The sequence below is a fragment of the Catharus ustulatus genome, chromosome 9 (genome assembly GCF_009819885.2).
Source record: "Catharus ustulatus isolate bCatUst1 chromosome 9, bCatUst1.pri.v2, whole genome shotgun sequence".
NCBI classification, from domain to species: Eukaryota; Metazoa; Chordata; class Aves; order Passeriformes; family Turdidae; genus Catharus; species Catharus ustulatus.
This window is the reverse complement of record NC_046229.1, coordinates 17,544,754-17,572,413: the sequence shown is the minus strand read 5'-3', so window position 1 is coordinate 17,572,413 and position 27,660 is coordinate 17,544,754. Positions and strand designations below refer to the sequence as shown.

Sequence of the window (27,660 nt, the reverse complement as noted above, 5' to 3'; positions counted from 1 at the left end):
GTGGTAATTACCCACAAACTACTCCAGAACTGTTATTTTATAGCCTGAATCATGTTGTACAGCAGTTAAGGAGCAAATACCTAGTGTGTATGTGTGTGTGTATATATTTAAAAATTCAAGCTCAGCATAGACCATTTGGGATCATTTTCCATTCTGTGCTGTTGTGGGAGGAGCTGGCAGAACTGCAGCTGCATTCAAGGCTAATCTGGCAGGGCACATACCAGATGTTAGAAAAGTGCTTTGCTTGGGCAGTATGAATAGTTGCAGCCTTGTACAGCTTTAGTAGCTTCTGGAGGGGACACAACAGGGTTAATATTCAAAGGCTTTGTGTAACATCAGGAGAAGAAACTCCCCTGATTGTTTCTGCAGAGACAGGGTCACAGGAGTCTCTGGTCTTCCTGCAGAGTTGGGTAGCACACACAAATGCACTTCAGAGGTGACATTTCAGCTCTTGTGTAGGGAGTGCATGGCCTCAGCACAGCTCGTAAGAGTTTGTTCAAAATTTTGTGTTCACAATGCGTGCTAATTGATGTATTTTCTTTTTGGCTTTTTTGGAGATTTTTTTTTTTGTATCTTGCTACTAGCCTTAATAGGAAAAGTCTTTCTTGTAAAGCAATGGTCAAAGACCAGCCCTGTGAAATTGTATTCTTACAGGACTTCAAGTATTTGAAAAAGTCCTTCTATGTATTATGACAATTCGTATGTCAAGCTATCTCAGAAATGCAAACTGCTCCAGCTTTTCAGTCCAGGAAATACTGTTTTTTGGGGTACAGTAATGTAAGCTGTGCATGAGAATTTTGTATGAAGTTACTATTTTTTATGGTTTGCATTGTAGAGAGACTAGTGGCTCTTCCCCCAGAGGGTGTTTGGGCACTGGAACAGCTCCCCAGGGCAGTGGTCACAGCACCAGCCTGGCAGAGTGCAAGAAGTGTTTGGACAATGCTCTCAGGCACAGGGTGTGACCCTTGGGGATGTCCTGTGCAGGGCCAGCAGTTGGACTCGATGACCCTTGTGGGTCTCTTCCAACTCAGCACATTCTGTGATTCTGTAATGCTCATGTTCAACCTTTTGGTTAAAACCAAAAGAGAGATGGAATATCTGTGCTGGTATTTCAACATTTCAGCTCTGCATATTGTGATCAGACTTTCTTAATATCAACAACTGGTTCCATAATTTTCTTGTGTAAGAGAAATGCAGTATTTGTTGCTTTCTAGACAATACTGACTCTGACTTCCCAATATAGAAGAAATATATTAAGGAAATGGAAAGTACTTTCTATCTAAAAAATGTCTAAAAAATTCTAAGTTTATAGTGACAAGAATAAAACATTTTCCACAAGGAGAAGGAGTTGATTGCAAAAGTTTTCTCTGAGTAAATTGCAATAGAAAGATAACTCTTGTGAAAATGCAAGGAACAAATGAAATGTATTTTATTCATTTTGAAAAGTTTTCACATATTTCCCTTCAGAATTGTTTTCAAATTTTCTTTCATTAAATGTTTAAATCCATAAATAGTAACTTAGAGTTTTAGAAGTTTAGAAGTATATATTTTATATTAGAATGCTATGTATTAGTGCAACAGTAATCTCCCTTTCAGTGTGATGGTATGTCATGTGTGCTTGTAGTAGCTGGTAGATAAATATAGTCCACACTGAAGTTGATGTGGTACGTGCATACACCTAAACTGACATCTGTGTTTAAAGGTCTATATGCTTTCTTTTTTTTTTTCCCCCCTCCAGATCAAGTTTTCCCTCCCTCATGCAACATAAAAAAGAATTTTCTCTCTTTAAATTACCTTGCGGGATACCTACAGCCAAAACCAGCCGAGGGGTGCCTTATGTCTCACTTGGTCCAAGAAAGAGAAGTTCATATCATTGAACTAAGCACTCCAAATTCCAATCCTAACAGGTAAAGTATCATCTAAATAGACTAAAACTGTTTGAAATAATAGCTAAAAGCTTCACTTGTCTGATAAAAATCAACTGAAAGTAGCCATTTCATCCTTAAAGAAAAACTTGGGCTTTAGTACTTTGCCTTAAATAGAAATTGGTTCTTCAGTATGTAAAGGTTTTGAGTTCTGCTTTGTAATCACAGGATTTTTCTGGACAAGACTGCAAAGCACAGCTTTTATGGACTATATACTGCTCCCCTTGTTGCTCAGTCCATCACATTTTTCCAAGGATAATGTGCATAAGGGAGTATCAGTAAGGGCTGTAGCTGACAGAGGGATTTTAAGGTTAGATCACTGCATGAGGAGGTGAGACAGAGGTTGAAAGTCATCTTGACCTGTCACAGGCAGGGATGACTGGCAGCAAGGCCTAGGACAGTGGCTCCCAGGCAGTGTCCAGAGGCTGCAAGTGATCTGTGGTCTGTGGTAAGTGTTCCACAGTATTTTCTGTCAAGTTTCCAATTTAAGGGATAGTTTGATAATTATGATAAATGTTAAGGGTTGACAGTGGTGCACTGACCAAAAAACTTTTTAACTGCTTAGGAAAAGTAACTCACTGTACATGTTATGAGGATTTTCAAGCTGTTAAAGGTACCATTGGGAGGTAAGACATTGAAAATATTCACCCTTTGCTGGTCTTTCCTAGATGTTAGTGGGAGAACATGAGAGGGGTTTGCTTCAGATATCATATTTGGAAAAACCTCTTTTTAAGTGCCAAGTATGATTGCTAGAACAGAAATTTGCTATGAAACTTAGATGGTTACAATTTCATCAGAGATAAGGTAAAATTAAAATCCTGTCTGCTTACTGCATTCACTGGATATCTGGCATTGTCTGATTCTGCTCCTCATGCAGCTGCACGAGTGCATCCTATCCCTAATGAGAAAATCACACAGGGAGATGGAGGTGGGAGGAGGTGTTTCTGTGAAAAGGATAATTCTCATTTCAAGATGTTGAACCCAGAACCTGATAATTTTCTTATGTAGTAACCTGGGGAGAGTAAGAAAGTGTTGAGGTGCAGTGGAAGTGGAGTAGGTAACCCCAAATGATGATGCAGCCCCATCTTAAACAGAGCTGATGCCAAGCCTCATTCCAAGTCTACATAATGACAGCCCTGGTTCCAAGCTTTTGGCTTTGGATGATAGCACAATAGGAATTTGTTTTTGAGATGATAACACTGCAAAAAGCTTAAATATTTTGCTATTAAAAGTAATTTAAAAAGCAGTAAGTTACTTTGTTCTTAGTTTTATGTGTTATCCAGAGCTATCCTTCAAAGTTTAAATCCCCAAAGAAACATACAGAAGCTGAGCTGGGCATGTGTAAAACTGCCAAAGATGGATCAAAGGTCCCAAGATAGACTAAGCCTCAGTGTAGAATATTAGTTGAAACCTATTACTTGGGGATAAGCAGGTTCTTGTAATGTATGGTCTAGAAGTGTAGGTTTTTCTGTTGAGTTGGTATTTTGCATGATGAGATGTTATTGATGGGTAAGAACCTGTTTGCTCTACTTATTTTACTGTGATCTTGAAAATCTGGGTAGTTTTCATCTATTTTCCAGCAAGCAGTAGGCTGGACATCTGGTTTTTTTTCTTTTTAAAGTAAGTGTATATCCAGAAGTAGTGGAAACTGAATACACTGCTTAATTCCTCAAAGCACGCAAGATCTTAAGCAAAGTAATTCCACAATTTAACTGTTTAGGCAGAGACACCCCCCAGTATAGTACTTGTGATTTGGGTTGGGATTTTTATGCATCTGTGTTAACCTGCTTGTCTTCTTTACTTTTTTCAGGTATTATTTTAAGTTTTAACGCAGTTGTTGCCAGAGGAAACTGAAACAGTTATATTTAGGCACTGACAGAGAAATAAGAAAATTGTTTATTTTAGAAAGCAACCTGCTAGTCATACAACTTACCTGCACTAAATAATAGGTGAATTGAGTAGCACACTTCCTGTAAATAAGAGACAGAATTTTATTTTCTAAATGGTACTTATTTCTATTGTTATGCAAAATCACTTAAGTGTATGTGGAATAACAATCTGTTTTGCACATGCTGTGTTGCCTGGGATAATATCCAGAATTTTAATCAGCTGGCCAGACAGTGGAAACATGATGGATTGGAAGAAGGTTGATAGCTGAAAATTTCTGGCATTCTGTTCTAACTTTCTATTTTCCACATACAGTGCTCTCCAGGTGGATATAATCGTTGACATTAAACCATCTCAGCCGGGCGCCAGACTTGTCAGAGATGTCGTACTTATCCTCAAGTGTAGAAAGTCTGTCAATTGGGTTATCAAGTCTCATGATGTCCAGGGAAAGCTGGAAGTGATTGTAAGTTAAGGCACCTTTTTATTTTTTGAGAGCTGTCATAATACAACAGTATAGAATCCATTTAAATGTGATGTAGTGCTAGACCATGTTGATTTCTGAATGTTTTCTCTTAGCTGCTTCTTTTTAATGATTACTGCATTTTAAGGAGTAAGTGCATAAACTTTTTATTCTCATTAACTTTTAATATATGGGCTATAAAACTGACCTCCACATTGCAGAAGCCCGGTTGTTAGAGCAAGGATTTAGTGGGTGGTTTTTTGATGTCTGTTGAAGCACCACAAACACAGAATTGGATGTTCATCTCTCTTTTTGCTGTAATTTTGGTGAATGGATCAACAGATTCATGTCAGAAGTTGGATCAATGCCTTCAAGTGCAGAATAGATAATACTAGATATGCAGCACACACCCACATCCCTTTAGAAGTGGAAACTCTTTTTTACTTGTGCTTGTGGTTGTAGTGGTATCTATCCCTCTTCCCTGCCAGTACTTCTGTCTTCAGCAAGTGCTTGGTCAAATTGACCTCATCTCTCCTCAGACAGCAAAAAATAATTTTTTTAAAGTTAAAATCAGTTTCTCTAAAGTTAAACTTCTAAAATTACTGGAGATGCTGATTCACGCTGATTTTCTACTGAGAAAATGTGTGTTCTCTTGCTCTGAAATAAATAAATATAATTGAACTGATCTTGCAGTCTGCAAGTTTGTGGCCTATTTCTGTCTTGAGTGATCAGTTAAGAGCACATTGTACAGCTGAGCTGAATGTTTGCTCAGGACCACCCAGTAGCCTCATGATTAACAGTTTGTCAGCAATTCAGTTACATTTTCAAACACTTCTTGGTATTTATAGGAATTTTACTTTACTTAGTTGCTTTCTGCTTGTAATCTGTGCAGAGGAAATTCTGGCAGCATGCAAAGGCTAATTGATCTAAATCTCCTAAGAAAATAGTTTGGTAAGCATAGGATTTCATAGTAGCTTTTGAAAGTGAAAGGAAGTTAAAGAAAGCTAATTTGGGTATTGCTCAGAAAATTAATTAGAAAAATTATCTGGGGTGGATGATGAAGTTCACTCTTGATCCCTGACACATATTTATCTTACAGACAGGAAAGAATGTTCTGGTCATTCTGCAGGTCCAAAATAGTCAGTACTTAAAGAGAAAGGTCAAGTTTGGTTGCTGAGGATTACCACTCTTGTAAGCACAAGGATGAAAAACAATGCTTGACTTCAAAGTTTCATTCTGGGTTATTGCATAAAAATCACCACCCTATATTTGGGCATATATAGATGTACTCACAGGATAGAGATTTGTGCTTTAATTCACACCATGCTAGGAGATGGCTTCATGCAGTGTATTTCATGTCCATGAAGCTCTCACTTTATGAATTATCAGTTTTTCATAAGATGATTTCTACAGGTTTTTAAAATCTCTAAAATGCTGCACTTGAATATAGAAAAGCAAGACCACTTTAAAAACTTCATTTCTAAAATTCTTTATTAATTATTGAGAAGATAAGTAAAATGTGTAACTAAAATAGTTTCTGTAATGAGTGGCAGATGGTAACATTTTCTTTAGATTAACAAAAAGAGAAGGTAATACATTAAATATATACAGATATGTCAGTATTTAAAAGACTTTGTATTCATGTTAGGATTTGTAACTATTTATTTTACTACTTCATTTATATAGATGCTTCAGTTTCTAAATATGTGTTCATTTTTCCTTTATTCAGAGGGGGTAAGAGAGGGAACTAAACTCCCCCATGTCATTAAAAAGCCTGCATATCCAGCATTTAGGATCTCCTGATATCTTTATTAAGCTGAATGCCTTTCCAAGCCCAAATTTAGACAATGCATAAAAACATTACTAAGCAATTAGGTAATGTTTCACAATGTTCTTTTTATTAGTTGAAGCAGTTCCATGCACTTCAATTTTCCTAACTTCTTGCCCTCACTACAATTTAGAATTGTCTTGAGGGGATTGGCAAGCTGAGAGGGAAAGGTTAGTGCTAAGCTGCCTCAAACCCAGGACTGTAAGTTACTCAGGTCTAAGTTCACAGACAAAAAATGAAAAAACTAGTTTAGGTCATATAGCTCATCTCCCAGCTTGATGTGTTTTTTGAAACTCTGCAAGAGGATGGACATCAACCCAAGTAAAATGTTTGTGAGGTAAATTAATTGCACATGATATGTGCAGTGCTTTGCTCCCAGGCTGTGTTTAACTCCTTTGTTGAGTCCTTACATGCAGTGCTTGTGTGGTTCTGTGCTTGTACACTGCTGTTTGCATTGCTTCCTTTGCAGCTGCTGTCCCTCTGCAAAGCTGGGAACTGTGCAGTGGAGTTCCACAAAGAAAACAAGTTTATTGAGGGGCAAGGAGTGAGAGAGGTGCAATGTACAAAACAAACCTTTGAGGGTTTCAGAAGCTTGGAGGGACTGTTGTTTACCTGAGAACAGCTGCCCACCACTTTCTGAAATGGTGTCTGCTCTGAGGAGGTTGGTGGGGGCTCAGATTTCCTAATTTCAATTACTGTGTCAAAGTGTTGGCAGGGCAGGCAAGTGAAGGAAGGTCTAATCCTGCAAGCCCTTGTTCTTGCTTTTGTTTCAGTGAGGCGATGCAAGAGTGAACATTCACAGGCTCAGTGTGGAGTGGAGGGGTGAAAACAAGCCCTGGAAATGCTCGGGTGCCAGCTAGGACAGTAAAGTTCTGAGATAATATTTGTTCAGCTGTCTCCTCATGACAGAAAAGTGAAGAGATGCAGCAAAGCTGGGGTAGCATAAAAACTCCTACCAGTCAAAGCTGTGTGGTAATATGAAAATACATGATCAATCATGTCCAGATTTGCAGGTGTTGAAGATCAAAGATTAGTTGATCCCAAAGAGTAGTAAGGCACTAAAATTAGGATACCTATTGCTCTATTTTTGTTTCTTACCTTCAGTGGCCTCTGCTGAGCTTTGATAACTGTTCTGGTAACAGTATCCTCAAACCAGGCACTCTGTACTTAAAGTTATCTTTAACTTCAGTTGTGAAGCTCCTAGTGTTTAAAGGCTGCAGAACTGGGTCTTTAGGAAGAAATGGGGGAGGGAGCAAAAGGTAAACAATGCCATTCCATCAAGACTCTACATGCTCATGTACTCATTCTGATATCAGGTAGAGAGGTGCAGCTGAGCTCTCTGACTTGTGTAGCATGTCCATATGAGCACTGTCTAAGAGATCTCGCTAGTCAATCTTCCGGTGTTCTTGAGTGAAAGAGATTTAAGATTTGTTCACATTGAGGAAAACCCAGTGGGGATGAAAAGAAGATGCAGCCTATATGATGGAGAAGGTAATTGAGCATGGGAATGAAAGTGTTTGTGGAACATTCCATGGTATCAGCTGCATTAGAAAGTGCATTTCAGTCACATTGCAGAGATCATTGAAAAGTAGATCATCATGCTTTTCCTTCAGCATCTTTGTTCAGCTTGTTCTGTAGCCGTTGATGTGATTGTTATAGTGATAATAGTAATGTTGTGGCTGTAAGAATAAATATATATGTGTTTTGCTTTGGTGTGAATGAATACATGTTAAAGATGCCAAGCTGCTGAATGCAAGTTTGCATAGTACCAGTGAATATTTTCGAAATGCCCTTCCAACAGTATCTTTTGATTTCCTGTTTGGGCAAGAAATTTGTAATTTTACAGAACATTTACAGGAAAATGAAAATGAAGGAGTTCTGTGACTCATTTATTTAATAATAATTCAGCATGTTCATTCATATGGTCAGCATGTGCATTTACGAGTTGCTGTATCAACGTATTTATGTAAAACTTGTATTTTTAATTAATTTTAAAATCTTTTCATGTGCAGAAAGTATGTTGTTTTTCTTAAGTAATCTGGCCATGCATAAATGTGTATGCTCTCACTTACCACTCTATTAAATGTTTAGTTCAATCCTGTTTAGAAACTCAACACTTTGGAGGAGGCACACAGCATTTCTATGGTGAAGCTCATTCAGGCACAGCCTGTCCTTGGTGCCAGCTGACTTAGAGCATTAGCTGCTATCAGCTCTACTTCATGAGCTTGCTTTTTGCCTTTTTCAGTAATGCTCATTTGAACAAAGATTTTCCTTTATCCAGTTTAAGTAATGCTCTAATCCGAGAAATCAGAGGACATTTGAAAATTCATTTGTCATTTTGAGCTCACTTTCAGAAGTAATTTCAGCACAGTTTTGAAGAAAGTATGGCATTATGCAAAAGGCTCTAAATATGTCTTTCTAGTTTAGGGATTAACAGATTCTGATTACCTTGATTTATTGTACCCTAGGCAGAGACTGAGAGGAAGCAGGAGGTTCTTTTCCATCCATGCAGCAGTTATGTCCCCAAGGTGGCAGGGTTTGCCAGGTGTCTTCCCAGGTTTGCTGTTATTTAGTAGTCTAAAACAGAATAAAAAACTTGGGTTCAATCAGTGTCACTATTCCATCATAAGTATCCTTAAGTGCTAAATCACATTCTAATTTTTTCTATATTTACAGACATCAAATAGTATTGGTTTTGGGAAGGAAACAGAACGATCCATGACTATGAGTAAAGCAGTAATACCTGACCTGCCCTCATCACATGAGGGTTTGATCAAGTGGGCTTATGAGCATCATTATAGTCCAGTTATTTCCTACACAAAAGCACCTGTTGCTAACAGATTTCATCTGCAACTTGAAGATACAGGTAAGTTTTAGGATGGACTTTTAGCATATAGAAAAAATGTGTCTTACGTTTCTAGGAATACGATTACTTGAAATATCTTTTCTCAGTTTTGAAGCTTTGGTTTTGGCTACTGCACTTACTTCACTGCTTGTCATCAAGAATGCTGGTAATATCTATGAATGATGGTTACAAATGATAATCTGTGGCTTTCTGATTAGAAAAGTCCAGGCAAAATTGTGTTATTTCCTGAAATTTGGTGGAATTAAATGTTTATCCAATGCACAAGACTTCATAGCTGATCGTCCCCAGTGTTGACTGCAATAGATGTCAGCAACTAGATATCTTGTTAGTTATAATAAATCCAGCTTTGATTTTTTTTAGTGCGTTTTTTCCAGAAGTATGAGCATAGTGTTTCCTTGAGACGTTTAAATAAACTTTGAAACTGTTTACAGACATGAGTGGCTTACCAAAAAAGTCCGAGCAAACCGAATAAATACAACTATTGAAAAAAATTGGGTATTTGGCCAAAGTAATTGCTGATGTAAAGCTATCTGGGCCCATTCAAGCTAGCAGAGTTGCATCTGTTTTTTTCACTAATTCTGAGTTTCAACCACTAAAACTGTTGTTTTACAATTTTGATAAAGCTTATGCTCACATTAATTTTATCAATCGCACTTTCATGCTGAGGAGGTTCTGTCCTCAGCAGTCACATGTATAAGCCAAGAGATAATTTTCTCATTTACTCACTATAAAGTTAGCTCTTATTTAGCTTCATTCTGGTTGCATAAGTGGTTTCACAACAGTAGTGACTGAATTTCTGATGGGTCAGGTAGTGGAAGAATTTCACCTAATGATTTGCACTTAGGCTCTTTCAGCAGTACCAAAATAGTATATTTGATGAATGTGATGTTTCTTTTACCTCTGTGGATCTTTTGCATATCATAGGTCCACTCGTCAAAAGTTTATTTTCAGCTCATAGTGAGAGGGATTTCTGACAGGGACTAAGTATATCAAGATTAGCTGTAACAACTAAATGGTTGCAGGAGTTGTGGCTACTAATGTGAAAAGTACAAAGATGCCACTTTTCATTTCCTTCAGGAGCTCTCTTTATGGATAATTTTTTTAAATGAAAATGATTAGTTCTGGATACTTTTTAGGAAAAATAGCTAATGAACTAATGTGGATTTGTTGTTGTTATGTTTTCGTTTAGAAGAGATGAATGATGAAGAAGACCATTCCCTTCCTCCAGAGCTGACAGAATTGCTGGGTGCTAACCCACTGCCAGCTCCAAAGAATACTGATGGCCTGAGTTTTCCATTTCACATTAACAGAGGAAGACATGACACAGTGGGAGAAGAAATCTTCCCATCCAGGCATTCTGTAGATACATTAATAAATCACGACTTTGGGCATTCCCTCTCAAAACATAAAGAACCTGAAGAAGTTCAGGGCAGTGCTGATATGGCCCTGTCAATAAAGTGTGATGACAAAGTTATGACAGTAGCTGTAGAAAAAGATTCTCTACAGGTTGGTGTGATATCTTATTCTCAAAACTGGGAAGACTTTTTTGGGCAGACCATTTTATTTGCATTTGATTGAAAAAATAAAGTCCTAGAGCCATCACCATACAACCCCCCCAAACAGTTTGGTGAGGGAACTGTACCGTAGATGTTCTTTGCCATAACTCAGAATTGTGTTTTCTCTTCCCAACAATCTGGTGGTCTGTAGAGGAATTTCTGACTGAAGTTGGTTCTGTCAAAAAATAATTGTACTCAACCATCAGTCTGAGTTTTTAATTTCCAAAGTAGAAAGAAGCTGCTTTTGGTAGCAGTGTGAAACCTAAATAGATCTAAAGATCTATCTTTACCATCTACCAGCTGACAGGTTGCTTGTGTCCATTTGTATTGTGGAAAAGAGCATGAAACAGACAGCATTTCAGCTCATTTCAGAACAAACAGAGTCAGCATTATTAATCAGTAGATTAATAATGAACCTGTTGTTTCCTTTTTTTTCCATGTTACATTTATTCCTTGTCTGCCATGTATAACAGCATTTTGAGAGTGACCTTCCCTGGATGTCAGTACAATGAACTTCACTTCCTGCAGTCAGCAGTCACGAGCAGTGACTGAGCTGCACTTGAGCAGGAGCTGAGCACAGTTGTGCTGCAGCCCCTCACAAAGCGCCTTTGTTTCAGGCTGGCGGCTACGCCCGCACAGAGCTCTCGCTGCTGGACCACTCCTGCAAAGCCAGGATGAACGGCACCCACTTCATCTTGGAGTCTTCTCTCAACAAATGTGGCACTAGGACAGCTTATAGCTTGAACAAGATTGTTTATTTTAACTCTGTGAGTATTTCACAAAGGGGATTCACCATCTGTACTGCATGTCGTAGTAGTACGAGGAAGCCGCTAGTTAGCTGTAGTCATAGCAAAAAGGAGGTATCCTGATCCTTTCCTGCCTAGCTCAAACCTAGTTGCAGCCACTGTCCATGTTTTTCAGGAGGTATGAAGGCTGCACATTCAGTGTGCTCCTGTGGTCAGATAGTATCCCAAAGGAAAATGGAGAAGTTGGAATTAAATACATTTTACAACATGGCTGCCCTTTGGGACCATCTGTACCAGTCTGGGAGAAGTTGCACTAGTGTTCCCTGTGAGGCTTTGATCATCCATACATAAGCAGTAATACATTGCTGTAAAGAGAAATAGGAATGAAGTTTTGTAATTGCACAAAGCAATACCTTAATTAATATCCTGAATTAAATTAATTTTTTTCTCCAAAAATTATGTGTGAAAAAAGACTTCTAAAACATGAGGAAATTACATAACTTTTGCATGCTTTTCTCTCAGAATTTGAATTTATATTTTTTAGCAGTTGCTGTACATAATGAGGGGACTCTTGAGTACTAGTATATGAGTGATGATGCAAAGAGCCCAATTAGGTTGTAAGCAATTGCTTCCAGGTTGACTCAGCTTATGAGCCAGAGTACAATGGAGATATTCTGGGTTCAAAAGTAACGATACGTTTCTCTTGCTGAGCTTTCCAGTACATAGAAGTAACTTTGGCAAATGATAGAAATCCTGTGGTCCAACCCAAACACAGCTCAGGCAATCTAATCTGACCTTGCCTGGTTAAAACTGTTCTGTACTGGGGAGTCTGTAGCACCTAACTTTAGAAACAGTCCCAAACCAAGATAGAATCTTCGGGAAACAGCAGAACAGCGCGTGTCTGGAGCTAAATACTCTCATGGTCCCTGTGTTGTATTATGGCCCAAAGTGAAGTGGTTATTTACCTCCTGTTCTTTCTCCAGCATGTCTTTTAATAGTCTTGGCTATACACTTGAACTCATGTATAGAGTTGTTCAGAATCTGCGAGCGCTTCTCCTAAAAAACAGATCCCCTGCAGTGGAGTGTCAAAGGGTGTGTGTGTCATTTTTTTTTAGCTTAGTTGAACAAAGTCTAAGAAAACAAAGTTGAAGTCCTGGGAGGGAGGAAACTAGCTGAGAAGCTGCAAGCCTAGAGAGACAGAATGCAGAACACCAGAAAACAAAACCATAAATTTTCAGGTGAAGAAATGAAGATGTGTGGAAAAGATGAAAAAAAAAAGAGGGGAAAATTCAGTGAAAAAAAATGGAGGGAAAATGAAGGAGTATTATGGTTTTGGGTGTACATGTCTGAAAAAAATTGCTAATGATAGAAGAGAAAATCCTTTATTGACCCTAACATTTTTAGTGATTTTTTTGAGTGCACTAAGGAGAACTGCGAGTAGCAAAATATCACTTCAGAAAACCGTTTTTTTTTTCAGCGTTGGCTATAGCAATACTAGAAATAGAACGGAAATTCTGGGCTGCTCATTCAGACACCAACACCCAGACTGGTGTCTTTCTTCTCTGGCTCTGAATTCTGGAAAAGAACTCAGGCATTATTTAAATATAAACTGCATATCCTACATGCTCAGCACAAGGCTGTTCAAGACATGCTTTCAGCATTTGCTTAACTGGTGCTCTTCTTGTGGCCTTTGCATTGTTCTGAAGAGAGCAGAAAATAATAACCATGAGAGTGTTCAGTTATCACCTAATCTAATTTGTTTGCAATCCCTCTCTGTGCAGATTGTCATTCAGCTGTCAGCACCAGCTGAAGGCAGCGGCTTTGAAGATGACGACCTGGAATCGGGTGATAATGGATTTCCAGGGGATGCTGATGAGGGAGAGGTGGCTTTCTCAAGCTGGCCTGAAATTGCGGTATGTTACCCTGGGGTTTGCACCTGACAGTGAAGAAATACCTCTTGTAATAAGCATTTCACATAAATTACATTAATTGTCTAGAAATTCATTTGTCTTTTAACACATTTCTCCTCACTGCAGTTTCTTATGACCCTGTTGAAGATTAGCACTAAGTAGATGTAGCGTGGGTGGGCCTATATTGTACATAACAAATTTGTCCTACCACTCCTGACTCCTGATGTTACTGTATTTTTTTTCTCATTTTAGTTTAATTGCACACTGCACCAACCAGAGGATGACAGAGGCATTTTCTGGCCTCCTGAACCACACATCACCAATGTGACCTTCAACATGGAGCTGTACAAAACAGATTTGTTCCTTGCTCCCTCCCAAGGACTCTTCTCTGTTGTGCAGAATGGGCCAGTATATGTAGAGGTAACAAACTGAAAAAATCTTCAAACTAACAGAAGGGTTCTGTGACTGAGCCAAATCTGTTCTTGTCAGTTGAGAGGTTTTGTTGGGCAGTTGGTTCACACCACTGTGATGGCTCAGAGAACAGAAACTGTGGGATAAGAAGTAGGATAATATTTTGGGTAAAAAACCCAAAGGATTCTTGCAAAATGGATGAATTTAACTTAAAAGGTAAATTGGTGATTCTTGCTAAATCTGTTTTTCATACTGAATTTACCATGATTTCTGAGTTCATGCTCTGAACTGGCATTTCCTGATGGGTTCATTTTAATGTATGTCTGAACCTCATCTGAAAGATCTAGACATGCAAAAAAATTATTGTAAATGTGTGTCTTTCATATCCTTGTGTTCTGAGGTTACACAGTTAATACAGATTCTGGTCTCTCTCCAATCTGCTTAAAAACATCAGTTATAATCCTTTTGAATGCTACTACATAAGGGATCTAGCAGATTTATCTAAATAATACTAAAACAAAATCAACAGCCAGGTACACTTAACTTCAGGTGCATTTTGCACATGATAATATTTCTATGTGTTGCTGAGTTGCTTATGAAGTCTGTGGAATTTCACACCAGTACAGTCAATATTTTTTAAGATAGCTCTCTGAACAGAATTTTGGGTTTTCAAATAGTAGTAGACTTTAATAAATGCAGCTTTGGCAATGAAGAAGCATCCCACTTTCTAGGCAAGTAAATCACAGGGTACTTCTGAGCTCTGGGGTTGTAAGACCAGAAAATAGCAGCAGTGCTGTGCTGTGTTTCTGTTGCCCAAGTCATTGCTTCTTTGGGAGCCTGGGTTGCACATGATCAGCAGAGTGACCCATTTGGTGCAGTTCTCTTCATTATTTCAGTGTGCTTTCTTGTTTCTTTGTTCTCTACACAGTGAAAAGTACTTAAGAAAGCTAAAGCAAAAACAGAGTCTGTCATACTCAGAAATAATAAAGAATATTTTTATAGCAAACACTTAAAGCCATCCGCTTCCTTCATTGTTCTGGGATGAATCCCCCTGACTCTGAGCCTGCTGGAGCTGTTTATTCAGACAGATGTTCTGATTCCTTCATCACCTGTCCTGGCGAAAACCTTTTTCTTCTGTTTTTCTTTCTTGCACAATGGAAAACATATCAGTTTTGAACTTCTGTGACTCCATTTTTTTAAGATGGCACTGATTTTTTTCTTTTCCCCTATTTTGTTTCTATTTTGCATTTTTTATTAAGAAAAATATTTTTTTGTTTTGATAAATACATATTTAGTAAAAATTATCTACTTTTTCCTTGTTTGTTTTTTTGTGTTTGAATCTTTTTGACTTTTGGGGTTTTTTTTCTTTCTTCTTTGCAGTCAGTTTCTTACCATATTTTGGTCTTCCACCTTCCTCCTGTGGTTCTTTTCTTTCCTTGAGATATGATTCATCTTTTTATTTAATTAACTGTAGTAGGCCTGCCCTACTTTCCATAATCTCTTTTTTAATTAGTTTATACCATCAGCTTGTTTCCTGTCAGTATCTGTGACTGACTTTTGTTCATCCATCTTTATTTCTGTTCTTTTTAGAAGATGGTCTTTCTTGCTTAGATGCTTCAGCACATCCCTTAATCTCTAATTTGATTGCTGCTCACATAAGAGAGAAAAAAAGGAGAAATACTTTTATTCCCTGCAAAACTCCCAGCATCCAGAAATTACTGCACAGACCTCACAATTTGGCAGGCTCTTCCTTAAAGATACATGCAGCACATATGGATTAAGTATGCATGTAAGGCACATTTCTTCTAAGAAGATTTCTTGTGCAACTGTTTCATTGGGGAGTGTTAATGGTTAGACAAATGCTTCTGTTGTTTATTAAGAGCAACATGCCTCATTTGTTACAAATTCCATTTATTTTTTTCTTCTAATTATTCTGTAGCATTTATTGTCTGCATTCCAATCCAGCTGAGCAACATCAGGGCATTGGAAGCTTTCAGTCTTAATTATTTTTCATAAAAGAATATGAATTTCAAACTTTCAATAAGCTAAAAAGATCCTTTCACAAGAAATTACAGCTTTTTAGGAGGCTCCCTCACCCCCTTCAGTCCAGGAATGCCACCCACACGTCACACCATGACCTCCTCTCTGCTTTTGCATTCCTGTCTTGGCTGGGGGCGGATTCTCTGTTGTATCTGTTGCTTTTACTTTTTTTTCTGTTTTCATTATAATTTTGCACAGATTCAAAACAATGGAATCAGTGATTGATTTCCATACAGCTCTGTTATAGCCTGTGTGTGTAAGGGAGGCAGTGCCCTCTCAGGTGGCAGACACAGACATTAACTGTGTGTCTTATTGGGGGGGTTCATTTGCTTTCAGAAAGATAAGGGATTGCTGGATTTATGCATGTTTATGCTATTAAGCAGCTGCTGGTTTTGAAACCAGATTTTCTGTCTCTCAGTTTGACAGTTTACCCTTAACATTTAGCCTTCAAAATATCTCAGATTGGAAATGGCACTGGAAAACTGTTTAAAAATTGTTGAAAATGTTAATGAAATGTGAAGTAAAGATGTAATTTCTGAGATCTTACTGTCTCTTTCTTTAATGCAGGTGTCTGTGACTAAAGCTGACAGATCCTTGGGCTTTGCTATTCAAACATGCTTTGTTTCCCCGTTTTCAAATCCAGATAGAATGTCTGACTATACCATTATAGAAAACATTTGTCCTAAAGATGAATCTGTTAAATTCTACAGTACTGAGAAAGAGAATTTTCCAATATCACATGCACAGAAGGACAAAAAAAGATTTAGCTTTGTGTTCAAACCAGTGTTCAACATTTCACTGCTCTTTCTTCACTGCGAGTTGACTCTGTGTACAAATAAAGACAAAGATACTCAAGGACTGCCAAAGGTCAGTAATTAATTCAATTTATCAAAATTTCTCATTTAGATGAAAACAATGTATTTTTTCATCTGAACTCTGAAGGTAATAAATAGTTTTCTGTGGAATTGTCTAATGAACATGATATCTCTAGGCTCAGGGTTTTAATAGATAAGAGCTATTATACTGTACATTTTGACTACATAATCTGCAGTTGCTGTTTAAAAGTCATTGGATGGCTGCAAATAGAAATTGCTTTTTATTGCACAAGTGGTTCAAGTTTATCTTTTCTATGCATATCCAAAGCACAAACAATGTTAGCTTTAATTTCCAAAGATGTACACCATATTGGATAATATTATAATCTGATTGCCACAAAAGAGAAGGTTGTTTGGAGGTTCTCATTTTTTGGTAAATTGTGTAGGGTAAAACTGAATATGAGGTAACTGTGCCACTGGCACAGCTGTCCTGGCAGACTGCTGACTCTGACCTCACCCTCTGTTCTTTGCACTCCAGTGCATTCCTCCTGATGAAGCTTGCACCTCTCTCAACGTGGATATGATCTTGGCCATGATGCACAACAAGAAAACCTTCACCAAGCCCCTTGTTGTAATAATACATGAAGGAAAACAAGAAGGTATGAAAATGAGCTTGACCTGTTTAATAATTCTCCATATATATATAGTATTGTGTAAGATAGAGCCACTTGAAATGAGGGAGTGCTACAGTATGTGACATTGTATAATCTGGTGGTGGTGCTGTGTCTGTAAGATGTTACTTGTTAGGACATTTCCCTGGCAGCAGTCATCAGGCCAAGTCGATGCCATTTTTTAACCACACTATTGTTCTCTGGGTGTGTGGTTTGCTGAGCATTGAGAGAGAAATACTCAAAGTAGTACAAAATAACATGGCTTTTGGAAATATGAATGTAGCAGTAGCACTTGGAGTAGTTTCTTGTTGCACAGAGATCAAAGGCAGTGTTCTGCTCCCTGCTGTGTTCTTTTTTTATTGTGCTTGTAAATATAAATTTATGAATAACAACAATGGAATGCCAAAGTATTGAGGATGTTAAAGCCCAATAAGTTTGTAAGGCAAAGAGGGGGCCCCTGGAGACTCACTAGATTCTTAAAACTATGAAGAGCAAAGGATAGTATGCACAAAGGGACTCCACTTTGGTGAGATTTGTTTGATGATGTAATTTTTCTTGGGAAAAAAAGTGTGGTTAGTAACTGGTTGAAGGAGTTGGAGAGGCTGAAGTGCATTATGAGATAATGCCAAACAGCAGTATGAGACCTTATTCTAGTTTAAGAATATGCCCTGTGAGTGATGAGAAGTAAGAATTGTTCACACAGTTTCATTTAATTGGAAAGTTTTTCTTAGTAAATCACTCTGACAGCAGCATCAATCACATCTTGATGCAGTCCTTGAAGAAAATACGTGCATTTATCTTTTCTTTGTGTATTTGCATTGAAGTTTCATAAGAATCTTCAGTGGCTTCCAATACACATCAAAATTTTCCAATGGTGTCCAAAGGCTTTTTGATTTCTGGAATGCTTTTCAGGGAGCATCAAAAGGATGGGGATCAGGAGTCCTTTAACCTCTGTTTTACAGTGCATGCTGTTAGTCTTGGAACAATTTAAAGTTTCAAGTACAGCATTGCTGGGGGGGACATAGGCATCAACTGTTTCTGTCTAGCTCTGCAAGTCAGCTCATATTTGGTTTGGAGGTTTTTTAACAAAATTGTTAATACACTTCAAATCCACTATGAATTAAAGTCAAGTATTTGATCTGTTGCTGTTACAATTAAAACTGTGCTTTGGGCCTGATTCTGGACTTTCATTTTGCTCAGCTCTCATATTATTTCAGTAGGTTTTCTATTGGGAACGAGTAAATCCTGCAACTGAAATGTGGCTTTCAATAAACAGACTCGTAGTTCAGCTCTCTTGTCCTTATGATGTGTGGAGCATTGTGCGCAGCTCCCATCTTGGGCTCCACTCAGAATGTTGTCTTTGTCAGAGGCACAAGGTCTCAGTGTGCAAAGACAAGCTAAATTTATAAAGATTAGTTACAAGACAACAGTGTAATGGAGTATTTTGTTGCATTGTGGGTGATTTTAGTATAATTGTGGGACTCTTGGTGGAAATCTCCCTGGCATATCCCAGCTTTCAGGCATAATACAAAGTGGCACATTAACAATGGAGCTTTGTTGGTGTGCAGTTGTTCTGCAGTGAATCAAAACCCCTTTTTAAAGCCAAATGCCATTGTTGGCCAATACATGAACCTAAGATTTGGAGAAGAAATTGTATGTTATTGAGCAGGAGAATTTACCTTGCAGAGGTAGTGTTCTTCATTTCCTTTGATGTGAACAGAACAGCTTTCACTATTGCAAACCACTCAATGTGAGGTACTGCCCTTGGTTCTCCTCTTTAAGCTACATGTGAAAGTCATGTGCTTGGCATTTCAAAAATCAGAACAAACTGGTCATTGCAAAGCTGGGTTTCTTTCTTCAGACAAGCTTATAACTGTCAATGCCTGTATAAGAAATCACAATACTATATCTAAATGAGAATTTGCAGTAGATCCCAATGGAAGTGTTTAAAACCTAACCATGTCACATATATTTTCCCTGCATGGCTGCATTTCCCATGTTCTTCCCTACTCCCATGAAGGGCACAGGGACGGCCATTTATGTGCTAGGAAATGCATGTTCTCTTGAAATAATATACCAGTGTTGTTCAGACTTTTGCTAAGTGTAGAAACTTTATTATTTATACAACAAAAAGAGACAGGTCATCGAAAAAAGGTCCAAAGACCTCTATCCTACAAAGGTATGGAGAGCTATGATAATTCTAAAGGCTGGCAGCATTTGTTTTTAAATTAGATGGTTTTTGTAGACCTTAATGATTGTCACTGCTTCTGAATTGCTCTGAGCAAGTTGCAATAAAATGCATGTAAGAACTGAATGACTGAATAGAATCGATAATAAGCTACACAGCTTATCATTAGCTGATTTCATATTCTCTGTAGAGAGGCCAATGATAGAAATAGCACAGAAAATTAATTTTCCCCTCACCTCAGAAGGCATTTTCTTGGCAGTTGGGATATGCCAGTGGAGTGTTTGGACAATCTGATAGTGCCCTTACCCATGTTTGTACTTCTCTGTGCTCCTTGGTTTCAGTCCAGCCCTCCTGGCAGATCTTACATTCAGTTACAGTGTTGTTGTTAGGTGCATTTGATAACTTTCCAGATTATTTGGGCGTGCACCATCCCACACACCCCTCTGTGTTCTCACCTGTTTCCTACTACTGTTCCACCTGTTTGCTATCATCTGCCAAAAGTGATTGGTGACAAGACACAATAACACAGTTTAAGAATAAAATGCTTTTTTGGATTTTGTAGGCACATGTGTCTCAGGTCTAAAGGGTATTGCTGGAAGTTCGGTGATGCCATCTGGTTTTTAGAAGTTAGAAGCAGAGTCTTATTTAGAAACATTTTAAAGAAATTAATATATTTATTTTCAGTGTTTTGGAGCTGTTATGTTTGCATATAAATTGATTAAACTGGTTTTTTTCAGTTGCCAAAGATACAAAAACAAGTATTGAAACACAGTTTTATAAAATCCTTTTACATCTGTTGCACCGATCACACCTCAGATATGCCAGAATATAAATGAAATCCCTGAGTTACTGGGCAATCCAGAATCAAACTGCAGCTAACCAAACAGGTCCCTGGGTCTGAAACCAGAATGTCTAACTCTTCTGCTGGAGGTGCATTCTTGGAGAAAGATAGGAGAGGCCAATTAAGAAAAAGGAGGGGAAATTGTTCAATTTTTAAACATTTGTTTAGTTGTCTTTTTCTGTTACAGGGTGCTATCTTCATCACTAGGATGATGACATTTGATATTCTTGCCTAGAGTAGTAACTTTGATCTTTGAACAATACTTATGATCTTTTATTCTTATAGATAATAATGAATTTTTTTAACCCCTCCCCCCCCCCCCCCCCCCCCCCCCAACAAAGCCCCACTCAACCTCCAAGACAGAATACCATGTAGGACTCAGGAAAATGGGTGAATAAACACATATTCATGTATTGTGCTATAAAACTCACTATTCTTTAGTGAGTGTTTGCTTTTGTGTGTGTGATTTAGTGTACTGGTATCTCATATTTATGATTAGTGAGTGGACAGATAAATGTAATCACCTTAACACAATCTTTGTTCCTTTACAATCTGTGAACTTTAAGAGATCCACATGGTAACCAAAGTTACCTGATGACATCTGATTTGGGAAAGGTTGCAGTGTACTTGCAACAAAATATACAGTGCATGAATCATACTCTAGATAGTCTCTTGAGAATAATTAATATATGAATAGAATTTTTCTGAGATGAGTGACATTATTAAATTTGGTCTGCTTTTCCTGAAATTCATGGTTTGTAAAAATTATAGTTAATGTCTTTCTGTCAGATCAGAACCTGCATAGTTTGTAGGCTGCATGTAGAATTCTGATTAATGTTTTGTGCATTTTCTTTGTTTTAAATTAGATCCGTCCCTTCCAAAGCCAAATGTGAGACAGCCACGTAAGTAACTCTTGAGACAATCTCTTTTAATCTTTAACCATTTGTTTACAAAGGATTAGATGAATTAAGAAAATTATCTTCAAGCTTTCTGAGTGTGTGCATGTTTAATTCAGAGACAGAACAGAATTCTGACTGTATTGTTGATTGAGAGGTTCCCATCAGTGTTCAGAGGAGGACAGTACCTTTTGTGTATGGGAAAATCAGGTCTGGGGAAACACCACTGAGAGTCTCAGATTTAGCAAGTTCATGTGCTGGTGTGTGTGTTATCTCCTCATCTCTGCTTCCCAACACCAGTGTTAGAGCAGCAGTGCCATCCCTCAGAGCTTCTGTGCCCTACCTGTGTCCTATTTCAGCCTCACTCCTGTCCGGCTCCACAGCCCCAGGTGCTCCAGCACCAGCACTTACAGGCCATGCTTAGATGAGATGATTGCCTTGATATGGATTGATTTCTTTGGTTTTAATGTTATCTTAGTGTAGTGAATTAATCAGGATTGGTTAATAACCCAGAAAAGGAGAGAAACAGCACTAGAAGGAAATAAACAGAAAGGTGCAGCTGATGTGCACCCAAAAGCAAGAGTTGAAGGGAGAAAAGGGAGATTTTAAGAAGGGCAAAGGTTTTTCTTCTGCTGCTGTCCCTATGCCTTCAATACTAAATTTGTTCAAAATAACAAAAGCAGTGAGCAATTATGCTTCTGCCACTTCTCCATGCAACTTACTTCTCTCCACTGTTTCCTCCTAAGAGGAGAGGACACTGGTGCCTGGTGGAAAAATCAGTTGAGTTTAGTCTTTTGTGTTTGCATTTGAATGACTAGAAGTAGCCAAAGGAAGCAGAAATGGTCTCATAGAAAAAATGAAAGAAAAACCTTCAGACACTATCTGTCAGGTGTTGTATATGCAAACCAGGTCATAAGCACCCAGAAATGGCTCCAACAGGAGTTGCTGGAGAAGACTTTAGTCCAAAGAGGATGAGGGATATCCTTAGGGACATCTGCTGGATGCAGGATGTGTAAAGTGAGGGTGTTGGAACTGAAAATTCCACTGAAGGATACTGCTAAGATCCAGTCAGCTCATTTCCTGGCCAGCATAGTCAGTAAAATGTTATTCATTGGCCTAAGCGATTTTCTGCACTGGAAGATAATAAAAATACTAAAACTAGAAATCAGTTTTTAAAGAAGAAATTTCCCCAAAAGATTGCTGAATTATTATTAATATTTTTAAGTATTTCTAATGACCAAAAAGAAAAACACAGAGGCCAAAAATTTTTCTGTTTGGATGATTAGCACTAGGGTGCCCCCATCCAGGAAACAAATGCTGTTACCCTTGAAACGGTCCTACAAAAGGGCCTGTCCCCTAGAAAGTGATTTACGTGTGTCTGCTTCTATTTTTGTGATGTGGAATTAATTTCAGTTATTGAAAGCGTTGCCAAATGTGAAAAACAATTGTTTCTATTTATGTTTTTGCTGACTTTTTGCTGGCATCTCTTCCCTCTTAACAGCAGTTCCGTTCTCCACCTAGATTTCAGACTGAATTTGAGGAGATGTAGGGGAAAGTTTGCTTGAATGTTAGACCATTTAAATGAAAGGCACGTTGGCCAAACATCTCGGCCTTTTAAAAACATGCTTAAAAGATAAATGAATCCTTAATTGAAAGCAAGTTATTAACAGTCAACTGAAAATGCTTAATTTTGGCAGCACTTTCTAGATTTGAGTGTGCTGAGCTGGAGTTTTACTTTGTGATGTGGAACAGTTGGTTTGACTGAAGCCATTCTGGAAGCATCACTTTCATTTCCTTGATGCAAATCTGCCAGTCTGTTTCTCAAAGCAATGCTTAGTTAACAATGAAATTTTAAAAAGCACTTCCATGAAAGACTAAGGGTGAATTTTTGTGAAATGGTATCTGCCTCTGGAGATGAAAGTACCTGTGTTTGTGTTTCCCTGAGCAGCCGTGCTGTACGGGCTGGACACGCTGACCGTGGTGGGCATCGCCTTCGCGGCATTCGTCATCGGAGCCCTGCTGACCGGAGCGCTCTGGTTCATCTACTCGCGCACAGGTACGGCTCCTCTGAGCCTGCTCGGGGCAGGGAGGGCAAGGGAACCCCACTGCTTATCCTGGATTTTTTATTTTCTTACTGTGTCTTCTTACTCAGGTGTTTTCCAGCAGCTCCTCCCATGAGCCTCTGTTGCATATCAGAATCCCACCCTTCCCTAACGGGACATGTTACATGTTATGGTTTAAATTTTGCTTAAATAATTTTAAACACAAGTCTTGAAAACTCACTTGGGACATGAGTAAAACTGAGTATTCCTGGACGGTGTATTATCATTAGTAACATCTCTGTATTTCAAATTTGGTTAATATTTCAGTTAATGGATCCCTTTTGGTTCCCATGGTACTTTAATTTTTTTTTCCTCCAGTTGCTACATTAGGCTGATGTATACAAAGAAGTGGGCCAAATGGTTAAGAGAATGCTGTATTGAAACAGACATATTCTGAGTATAACTAGACTTGAAAATTTTTCTTGGGCCTTGATTACATGGAATTTTTCCTACTATTATTTATTTCTTCAATTGCTATTTTCAATTGCTAGAAGTCATATGTAATCTTAATTGTGTCCAACCAAATACTTAGGAATGCGTCTGAATTGGTGTAGCCTTTGTGCACAGAAATTTTCCAGTGTCTCCTTAGATTTTTTTCCCATGCCAAACTAAATTAGCAAAAGTGGAATCTTGTATTGAATGAAGAGGGCATTTGGAGAGCTTTCTGTTGCATGCCCCAAACAAGGACTAGACTCTGATGGAGCCTTGAGTTCCATCATGTGACCTTGGCTGTTTGTGGATTATGGGGTATCTCAGGATCCTTGGAGTATTATGGGCTCCCAACTACTTCCACTTTTGGCCTTGTGAGACCCTACCAAGATGTGGAAGGTGGGAAAAATGTGAGGTCCGTTACTCCAAGCCTGTGCAGCTCTGGAGCACTGAAATTCTCCTGTAGCCCACTGCAGGCTTTTTTTCTGGCATCTAAAACTTCATGGAAGCTATTTAGGAGTGAGAATCCAGCCCTTTTGGGTCAGAGCTTCTGTAAATATTATGAGCTAGGAGCTTATGTTAATTTGGAAATAAAAACTATGGCGTTTTTTCCAGTTGGCAGTGCAGCAATTTTGTATAAGCAATTTAATACTTCTCAGTGCATCAGCTGTGTATGAAACTTGGAAAATTTAAAGGTTGTGATAATATGTATAAACTGTATAATTCTGTCTCATATAAGTATTGAAACATTGTGGAAGAAAGGTAAGTGCTATTTCAGTGGGTAAATGGGAAGTTAAATAATTCTCATATTGGTAACCTTTATTAACAAAAGTACCTTCGGTCCTGCATTTGTGGAAATTCAATCTGTATTCACATACAGAACTATCTGTAGACACTCACTGTGTGTCAGTACTCAAGGAACACTGGGAAGCCAACATAATAAATCCTTTAGCAACAGTAGAGCTTGGACCAATCCCATTAAAAGAATTATATTAGTGAAGTACATCAGTCATGGTGACCACATACAAATAGTGCAGAGGGCAGCTACTCTGCCTTTGTGTTTGAGAGATGAATATAGGTGGAGAAAAATGCCAGACAAAAAATAATAAATGGATATAGGAAAGAAAGGGGACACTGTAACTCATCAGATTAGAGAATCACAGAAATGATAAAAATTATCTAGGAGGCTTTCTGGTTCAGATTTTCAAAGGACTGTGAAAGTGCACCTTTGTTCCTGTGCACATGATTTTTCTGTGCATAGCGTCTTATATCTACAAAGCATAACTTGCAGCAGAGTGCAGCGAAGGCTCTGGCAGGCACAGCCTCTTAGAGGACAACTGCTATGGCAGACAAGATAATCCAGCTGCAGTGGAAACACTTTAGAGCTTGCTGCAGGATTTTATTAATTTGAGGAGGGGAAGGAAAAAAGATAATCTAAATTTCATCTACAGAGTGGCTGTCACTTGCCATTAGAGAATTTATGCATTGCTGAACCGTTTTCTGAAATCTCATCTTTTGTTGTAAGTAGTACTGGGTTTCCAGCATGTGATTTAGACGAAAGGTTGGAAAATATGAGTTCATTCTAAAACTCTGATACTCAGAGCACAGATAAAAGCCACTGCTGGTAGAGAATGGCAGCTTGGGATGTGTGAAGGAAGTTATTTTTGTTGCAATGTGCTAGTGCTATGTGCAATACAGCAAAAGGCCACCTTTTTGCCGGTAGTAAGATTTGCTGATACACTTTTATCAGTGTGTCTCTGCCGCTAACAAAGAAAGTGTTATGTGAATGAGCTCTTTTGTTTCTCTTGATCGGCTATTGGCGTTAAAACCTCAGGCAAGTGGTAGCAGAAAGGAACTACAAAATAGGTAGAATTTCATCTCCAGATATTGAGCAAGGATAGCTGTTTTGTCGTGTAGGGTTTTTGCTTATTCCAGTCATGAAAAATTTCTGCCAAAGCATCACTGCTGTGCTTCAGAGAATTCCAGATTTTCTGAAACAATTCAACATGGAGTAGAACTGTCCTATGATACACGGGCAGGAAGAGGAGAGAGAGGGAAAGCTAATACCAGAACAACAGAGGAGAAATTTTAGCTGACTTGTCTGCAAAAAGACTCAGTATTTTTGATCCTTTCTCTAGTCAGTTAAAGGGCATGAAAGGTGTTGGTGCTGCCTGGAGAGGACCCAAGAACTAAGGGAAATACCAGACATTTGCCACAATTAACCTCATTTATCTACGGGTCTTGTAAAGAAGCAAAAGTTTTGCAGTGTGCATGACTGCAGAAACTCTTTATAATTTAACCATATAAATATGTATCAATGTAATACATGTCTTAGTAGGGATCACTGAGTATGTTTAGGAGAGACAGGCACAAGCCTGATTAGTTAATGAGACTGTTAAACCTTGTAAAGTGTGTTAAAGAAAACATCCGTCCCTGCGCTCTCTTAGGAAGCGCGCTTCCCTTCTTCAGGCGGTGGTGCAAGTTAAGAGGATAAAGTGTTCCAAAATCGGAGAAGTTAAAAGCGTCCCTCCTCCCCCACTTGTCCCTTTTTTATGGGTTCTGATTTAAAGTAAACTGACATAGCAACCAATTATATTTGGCAAATGGAGATAGAAAAGCAAACATTCAGACTTCCTGGACAGGGAGTACAACTGGCAGCTTTCCTAAGTGTGAATAATAAAGTGCATGTTGTCGTGTTCAGATGGGTAAAAGCTTGTTTACTGTCAATAGATGAGATGTGTCCATTCTGGGCAGTTTTGGTTCGGTAACATGAGATACATGAAGCTGTTTACATGAAAAAGAGAGACGGAGAATGCCTCTTCAGTGACTGTTTACATTTCTTTACGTCCTTTTCTTGAATACTCTTTTCAAAAAAGCTTTACTGTGGTTTAGCTAGGTGTTGAGGAAATAAAATACAGGAAAAATCAGCCAGTCCAGATGTAGTTGCTAGGCTGTGTGTTCATAACATCACTATGATTTGGATTTTCTTTTTTCTTGAGAACATTGCGAATTTGTTATTGTTCAAGAAGTGATTGTGGTGCATCAGAGCTGCTGATGTGCTCTAGAAATGAGCTGCTGCAGAGGCCATTACAGAGGAAGGAAGGGGTCTTCCAACCCAAACAGAAGGGAGGGTGCCTCCTAGGACACTTTCCAGAGGAGCCAGGAGGGGAGTGTGAGCCATCGGGCTTGCTGGGGACTGGAGCAATGCGCTTTCGCTTTGCCATAAAATAAAAACAACATGTGTTTGGCTTATAAATGAATTTATGCTTAAGTGCATACAGACTGTACTGGTGTGCTGAGGCTGACCAAAGCTGTGTGTAACCATGTGGTTTGTAAAATGGGTGACAGAAGAGCTGCAGGGAGAGGCGGGGGCCCCGCTGGGGGAGCCCAGCGGCCGCGCTTCCTCTGCTGCCCGAGCGGCTTCTGCCGTGGGGCTGGGGTCTGCAGCTCTCCTCGCTGCTTGCTGCTGTTTGTGTTCACTTGTTTAGCTTAATGAAAGGGAGTTTACTTATTGCTGCCTTTATAAATATATCCTGTAGTACAAAAGGAAGGAAGACATGTACACAAACAACGGGAGGAGAAGGGAGCTAGTCAGGAGGGGAAGAAACATCCAAACAAGGCTTATGAAAGCCTGTACAGCATGATGACACTTACTTTGATTTGATACTGTTTATTCTGGGGGGTTGCAAAGCCATTTCCAAAGCAAGTTTAAGCTGAAACTTGATTTATTTACAGATGACTGGGGGTTGATTCTGACCTGCTGCCTATGAGCAGAAATCCACGGCTCATGGATGAGCTACAATACTTATTTCTTACGCTAGAAAAAACAGACTCAAAATCTGCTCACAAGAATAAAACGTTGGACTGAATGCTGAATTTAAAAACAAGATCCTCACTCTTTTTTTAAAAGTTTATTTGGCCTCCTGGGCAGTGTGGTTTAGTGGTTTAGTTTGTTGGTTTTTTCTGTCCTGTTCTGTCCCTTCTTTCCTCCCCGTTCCTAAAGCAGTGGGGTGTAAGGCAAGAGCTGTGTGTTGTGTGGGGCCTTAAGTGCACTTCAGCTGTGCCTGTGGCTTGAGCTAGCAGCGAATC

The 27,660-nt window shown here is 38.7% G+C and overlaps 1 protein-coding gene across 2 annotated transcripts in view; it reads left to right on the top strand.

Annotated features, from left to right (window-relative positions):
* Window positions 1-27,660, top strand: part of TGFBR3 (transforming growth factor beta receptor 3) — a 116,417-nt gene that overhangs the window by 83,155 nt on the left and 5,602 nt on the right. For both annotated transcript variants that reach the window (XM_033067533.1, XM_033067534.2), the window contains exons 6-16: window positions 1,739-1,907; window positions 4,128-4,275; window positions 8,777-8,966; window positions 10,156-10,472; window positions 11,140-11,289; window positions 13,050-13,181; window positions 13,431-13,598; window positions 16,197-16,496; window positions 16,983-17,103; window positions 21,011-21,046; window positions 22,989-23,096. In XM_033067533.1, coding sequence (XP_032923424.1) covers window positions 1,739-1,907; window positions 4,128-4,275; window positions 8,777-8,966; window positions 10,156-10,472; window positions 11,140-11,289; window positions 13,050-13,181; window positions 13,431-13,598; window positions 16,197-16,496; window positions 16,983-17,103; window positions 21,011-21,046; window positions 22,989-23,096 — 1,839 coding nt within the window. The remainder of the gene's footprint in view (window positions 1-1,738; window positions 1,908-4,127; window positions 4,276-8,776; window positions 8,967-10,155; window positions 10,473-11,139; window positions 11,290-13,049; window positions 13,182-13,430; window positions 13,599-16,196; window positions 16,497-16,982; window positions 17,104-21,010; window positions 21,047-22,988; window positions 23,097-27,660) is intronic.